Below are 7,303 nucleotides of genomic sequence, written 5' to 3' on the forward strand. Positions count from 1 at the left end.
CATCCTTCTCTGCATTGTTCTCAAATCTATTGATCAGGATGTTCATGTTATCCACCGAAGCTTTGAGGATCTGAAAATTTTGATCTGCAATCTTCTTAACATTGAGTTCCAGTCTGTAGATTCCGCTACCCAGATTGTTCATTTTATTTTCCATTCCTTTAATCTCCTTGTTATCTTCCATCTCATTGACCTTTTTTTTTTCCGTTGCTACGATTTTACCCACCATACATTCAATTTCTTTCGCATTGTGAAGTACAACAACTAGTTCCTTAACATGTTCTGCCAGGGGTTTATCACCAATCATAACTCTTGTAATAGCTATCATACCAGTCTTTAAATTATTAATATCCTTCACCATGGTTCCGATGGTATCACAAAAATATTTTATAGTATCATAATCACCAATACCACTTTTATCCCCTTTATCCTCCTTTTACAGACTTATGGTGTTCAAACCCTCAATGTTGTCCATCACCGAGTTTTCCTTCCCCTCTTTATCCTAACCCTCATCCTTCTTGTTCTCCTCAATTTCCTCCTTAGAATCAACTAGAACATGGCTGATGTCTTTATTATTTCCCTTTTTAGTGTTCTTCCTTTGAATCTCCTTTCCAATTGCTTTCCCTTTCTTTTTTTAAATAATTTTTTTCTCAAAGGATTCAGTTTCAGACTCCAAAATGTCTGAATCTACCACAATCCTTTTCCTCTTAGCCTTATTCCTTCCTTTTTTACTAGTCTCTTCTGAATCTCCCTCAGTCTTCGAATCAAATTTGAATCCACTGGCTTCACTCTCCGTAGTCTCATCTCTTGCCTTTAATACTCCAAAGTTGTTACCAAATGCAACGTGTAGAAATTACAACCAGTCAGCCACATAACCTCTTCTAATGCAAAATAATAAATGTGCATCTCCACACACCATGGTGAGACCCAAAAAAATTCTCAACACATATCCAGACCAAAATAATATGATCCACTAAGCCGCAATACAATCAGCAACATATCTCAGAGGGCACCAAAAGCTTGTTGGACCATCCTGAATACAAGATGCACAACCAACACCAAAAACATTAATTGCAATATAAAACATAATTCTACAACAACCAAGAGCATATCTGAACCAACATCCATCTCGATAACCAAGTTTGACATCAATGACAACCATATAAGATCATGCTTCCAACAATATCCACCAATCTCCAACAGTCTCCCCCTTTGTCATTAATGGCAACACCAACACGTCACTTGATCATAATAATCTTATATCAAATCTCTATCTAATATCACAACAAATCTCTCCCCAATCTCACAGCAACTCTCTTCACAATCTCACAACAACTCTCTCCCCCTTTGGAAACAATGACAAAGGGAACTACAAACCATACTGACCAATTCACACCACTGCTCCCCCTAAGAGAAACAACAACATCAATCTAGGAGAGAAGGTTAATCACTAAGTCTCCCCCTAGAAAGATGTACCACTGAAAATGCATCTAGTTAGAAAAAAGTGGGGCAATAATCGCTAACTTTTGCTTGAGACACTCAAAGGCATCCTTCACCAATGCCTTAGAAAAAATGTGTGCTCCTTGCTCATTTGTAGAAATGTATTCATCTGACTTCTTTCTATGCAACATTCTCTCTTAATAAATGATAATGAATTGAGATATGTTTAGTATTTGAATGCATAACCAAATTCTTTGAAATTTTTATAGCATTATTATTATCATACATAATAGGAATAGCTTCATCATATACCACTTTGATATCCTTAAGAGTCTACTTCATCCACAAAACTTGAGTACAACAGGATGTTGCAATAATACATTCAACTTCTACAGTGGATAATGACACTGATTCTTGTTTCTTATTTATCCATGAAACTAGTTTGTCTCCCAAAAAGAATGCACCACCACTAGTACTCTTCATGTAATCAATACTTCTAGCCCAATTAGCATCTATATATACTTTCAACATGAAATCTCCTTCCTTCTTGTACCATAGGCCAAAGTATTGAGTTCCTTTCAGATATCTAAAAAATCCTCTTTACTGCTTGATCATGATTTTGATTTGGAATAGCTTGAAATATTCCAACAAAACATACAACCTACATAATATCTAGTCTAGAAGCAGTAAGATATAAAAGTCCTCCAATCATAGATCTATACTTCTTTTGATCAACATCCACAAATGTATCATCTTTGGCTAATTTTCATCCAATAGCTAAAGGGGTAGTAATATGTTTACGATTATCCATATTAAACTTCTTTAACATCTCTCTGACATACTTATCTTGAGAAATACAAATTCCATCATTCAAATGAGTAACTTGAAGACCAATAAAAAATGACATCTCTCCAAAGAAAGACATCTCAAATTCTTTCTACATATCTTCTACAAATTCATTACACAAGCCATCACTTCCTCTAAAGATAATATCATCAAATAAACAACAACAATCAACAACTTAATGCCTTCAACCTTAAATTAAAGATTATTGTCAATTGTTCCTTTCATGAATTTTTTCTATAACAAATCTCTATCCAATCTTGCATACAATTCTCTAGGTGCTTGTTTGAGTCCATAAAATGCCTTCTTTAATCTCCAAACCATGTTCGGATCTTCTAAAAATATAAATCATCCAGTTATTCAATGCATACTTCCTCTTCTAGTTCCCCATTCAGAAATATTGACTTAACATCCATCTAATATACTCTAAAGTTCTTGTAGGTACAAAAACCAAGAAAAATTCTAGTAGCTTCCATCCTAGCAACTATAGCAAAAGTTTCCTCAAAATCAATACCATATACTTGAGAATAGATTTTACATACCAATCTTACCTTGTTCCTTGTGACTTGTCCTTGTTCTTTCAATTTGTTCTGGAACACCCACTTAGTGTTGGATTGGTTGAAGGGACCAAAATACTGAGAGTGGGACACAATCAATATTCCCACCGATTCATAACTTTCTCCAAAAACCTAGACCTTTTATAGATGTATCAAATTCACCAATTAATCATATCAAACATTAAATAGAAAATGCAGAATAAACATGAAAACACAACCACAAATGGAACAGTGGATTTTATACGTGGAAAACCCAAATGGGAAAAACCATAGAGAGTGTTAACTCTCAAAATAATATAACTAGTTATATGGTGTTTACAAAATAGGTGGCTTACTGCCTGAATGCTCACCACAGCAAGTATAAATGAACTGAAGAAAGTTGTATCTCCAAATGTATGACATTAGTTCCAGATTAAGATCAGATCACAACTCACAAAACTTACAATAGATCTGGTAAAATATCTCTCTACCACTATCCACAAACACCTGCAACAGATCTGGTGAAGGATTACTGCAACACTGCTCTGCACTCTGACTTTGCTTCAACTGCTTCATTGTCTACACCTTCCACTTCACACACTACTTCAGACCACTCATACCTCATCTTCTATGTATACTTTCTATATATACTAGAAAGCTTACACACTGGGATAATATATCAACCAAGCACAAGTAATATGCTACTCAGATCAACATGTTATCCAATAAAGCCTTAATCCAACTATACACTTCCTTTACACAATTCATTCACCGATGCATATAACTTAATTACCAGAATAGAACAGGGGTCAACCAGACCTATATGTACTAACCCATAAACACAAAACTCCAAGAATAGCAACTCCAAACTCCAAAACACAAGTACTACACATACCACAGATACCGAACCATGAGACATAAAAGATATAACTGACATAACTGCAATGGCTAATATCAGAACACACAAATAATACTAGGACTAGTGTAAACATAACTCAGGATTCCAGAGATGAAGATCTTCGGGAAGTGACTCCAGTAGATCATGTACACTTTATTGCATTATATCCCAATAACACCAAAACTACATACATCATCTACACATACCATCTGCATATTATATATATCATCTGCACATACCATCTAGACCAAACTGGATAACTGGTTTGACATCAATGACAATAACGAAAATACTCACATGTCTAACAATCTCCCCCTTTGTCATTGATGGAAAAACATCTCAAAAGTAAATATATCCTCTTACAACTCCCCCTAACTCATATATCTCCTTACTCCAAAACCTTTCTCCAATTGTCACAATCCTTTCTCCCCCTTTGATATCAAAGACAAAGGATGCCTTTGATGAAAAACAAGATAAACAAAGAAAATGAATGCTTCCATTTGCAAACAAAATGTCAAAAATTGTGTACCAACCCAAAAGAACTCTCAACTGCTCTTCTTCAGAAAGATTAGCTTGTACTTCTCTTTCAGTTATGAAAAAAGAACCTCCCAAGAATTCACAACCAATTTAATGCTTATTGACAAATTTTTGCACTCTACTAGGAAATCAATAACATGAGAAACATTGTCCGGAGTAGATGGATTCTACTCATATTCTTCTGCACTGTCAAGCAATGCTGAGAAATACTCCAATTTTGCTTCAAAAATTTCTTTTACTTTCTAGAAAATACTTACAAAATCTTCTCTTTGCCTCTGTAGATACAATAGTTCATCTTTAAGAGGATTTATCCTTTCCTCTACTCTCCATCCTTGTCACTTAGAAAATCAAAAGATTTACCCAGTGAACTCAATTCATCCTCAGTCACATCAATCTTATCTTTATGCTTTACTGCAGCTGTCAGCCATGAGATACAATTTCTATAGATTATGCTTGCACTGTGGATATAGTCTTTCATCTCATCAATACATATAGATAGGTATTTTTGCACTTTAGTGCACTCTTTCAAAAAAAAATTCATATCAATACCTTTATCTTCTGAAACTTCAGCTTCAATAGATTGCTCAAACAATTTTTCCTTAACAATTTTACATAGGGAATCTAGAAGCATATTACTAACATCCTCAATATTGATACTGTTATGGACCAAATGATTTATTAGAACATTTTCAATTCTATATGACTTAACAAAAGTTAGCAACATCTCTCCAATTTTCCTAAATCCATCAGCGCTGCCAACAATCTCCAACAGCTTTGATTCATCATCAGATTCTTTAACTTTCTTGTCTACAACAACCAACTTTCCTTTAAGATACAAGAGACTCCAAATCATTAATTATTATAACATTTTCTTCTTTCTAATCCTTCTTTCTCTTCTTAGATTCTAGGATGCTCATAGATACAGATTATCTTCTTTTCTTCTTACTAGAGGAAGAACTTCCTTTAGCACGATCGGTAGCAGGGTTTACGGGACCAATAATCCACATATCCAGGAAATATTTGAAATAAACATTGCATGTCTCCTCTCTCTTATCCAAACTACTTAAATATCTAAATATCTGCCTTGCAATTGGAACACCAGACTCCCACATCACATTTTCTTTATCCAGAAGGGATCCCAAATAGTACATAGCTAAGAAAACAAGCAATGATCCAAACTGGAAGGGGTAGTTCTTCTCTTTTGACATCTTAATATTTTGTAACAACAATTCCCTCAACAATTCACACAAGTCAAACGATTTGTCTTCCATCTTAAAAATATGCACCATATACACAACATTAGTCAAAGTGGAACCTTCCCTATTTCTAAAATAGATCTTGTAAGAAATGCCATATGCAACATACCTCACCGCGAGGTCGATAATTTTGTCAATGATTAATGCTTGTTGATCACCTGTAACATTGGTTAGGGTTTCAAACTCTTTATTCTTTATTGACTTCTTAGCCAAAACAACTCCATTGTCACACAAACCAGTAACAACTGAGATAACCTCCTTCATGATTGGATAGGTTTTATCCAACACGATGCTATCATCCTACATATGACTAAGGATCACTCTGATCACTTTATCATCATCAAAACAAGGAAATTTTGTTCAAATATTTAGAAATTTGTACTCTAACTCCTTGAATCTCCACAACTTTGTATCATTTAAACTGATTTCCACATTCTTGATCTTTTGTGGGTCAAATTCGTCCAAAAATAATTTCTGCACAATCTGATATTTTCCATTGCTCGATTCTCTGATGATCACCTTGCTTTCCATGATTATTTTCTCTGCTCTCTTGTTCTACTATTCTTCAATTATTCACAATACCCTAAATCAATATTGACATAATAAAGAAAAATGAATTCAAATGTAACGATACTTATCTTTCCAAAAATCTCCTTAGGGTTTTGCCACTAAAAAGGTGTCTTGTCGGTGATGTCAGCACAAACCACTGATTATCAAATAGCCTCTTTAAGTTATGTTGGATCGACGATATAATCTACTTAGACAAGGGTATCACAATATTTTTTTTTCAAATGTTCTTCTTGAGCCGAAGAAATATGCTCAGATACCAGAGGAAGAGGTGCGTGCCTACACTAGATTCTGGTATGCCATGCTTGCTTCCATTATCCACCTCCTTCTTTCTCCAAACCAAATTTTCTTTCTTCTTTGATCCATCATTATTCATTCCATTCTTCTCAGTAGATTTATCCATATTTCCATTTCTGCATTGATTAGCATAATGTCTAGATTGCTTGCATTTGTAACAACTGATGTTCTTCTTCACTAAATTCACCGAAAGAGTTCTAGATATGCACTGATTAGCTTTATGACCATAACTAGTGCATGTATAGAAATATCTATGAAAGTTATTATATACCTCATTTCCTCCAACCAGATTATGATTCTGATAGTAATTTTCTTTATGACCAAACCTCTTACAATTATAACACTGAATGCTTCTACAATTTGCATATTCATGACCAAATTTACCGCATTGAAAATAATAACCAATAAAAGATGGGTACCTTTGTGCATTCGGTTGATGAACCGGTGGCCTTCTTGCATTAGTACTCTGATTCTGGATTTTGCTATCTTCTAATTTCTTCTCTTCTTCTGCCTTAACCTCTTTGCATTTGTCTTTGTCATTATGATTTGAACATTCACCAGGCTGAAATCCAAGTCCAGTCTTGTTTGAATGAGCTTTCTCCATGTTGATAAATTCTTCCAAGAGCTTACTACTATCAAGAACCTTATTCTCCACCTTCAACCTCTTCAATTCTTGCTCTAGCTTCTCACATTCTTCAGTCTTCATCTTGATTTATTCATTTGGGGTTTCTTCTGTAGTGTCCCTCCTAGACTTATGTATTGATTTATGCATTGATAGACTTATTTAGACTTATGGTTGATATTTTGATGATTACTTATGACTCTATTTATATCTCAGATGTTTTGTTGATGCTAGACATTCTATATTGACATATGTTATATGCTGACTCTTGTGGGTGATTGACATATCTTGGATTACCATGATGATGGAT

At 34.5% G+C, this 7,303-nt stretch overlaps 1 protein-coding gene across 1 annotated transcript; it reads right to left on the bottom strand.

Annotated features, from left to right (window-relative positions):
• Positions 1-6,294: 6,294 nt before the first annotated feature.
• Positions 6,295-7,077, bottom strand: LOC131875145 (uncharacterized). Its single transcript, XM_059219177.1, has one exon. The coding sequence runs from the start codon at positions 7,075-7,077 to the stop codon at positions 6,295-6,297; it is 783 nt and encodes a 260-aa protein (XP_059075160.1).
• Positions 7,078-7,303: the final 226 nt, after the last annotated feature.

The sequence above is a fragment of the Cryptomeria japonica genome, chromosome 4 (genome assembly GCF_030272615.1).
Source record: "Cryptomeria japonica chromosome 4, Sugi_1.0, whole genome shotgun sequence".
Lineage (NCBI taxonomy): Eukaryota > Viridiplantae > Streptophyta > Pinopsida > Cupressales > Cupressaceae > Cryptomeria > Cryptomeria japonica.

What these genes read in the sequence shown, in the direction of transcription:
- LOC131875145 (XM_059219177.1), bottom strand. Translation starts at nt 7,077, where the DNA reads ATGAAGACTGAAGAATGTGAGAAGCTAGAGCAAGAATTGAAGAGGTTG.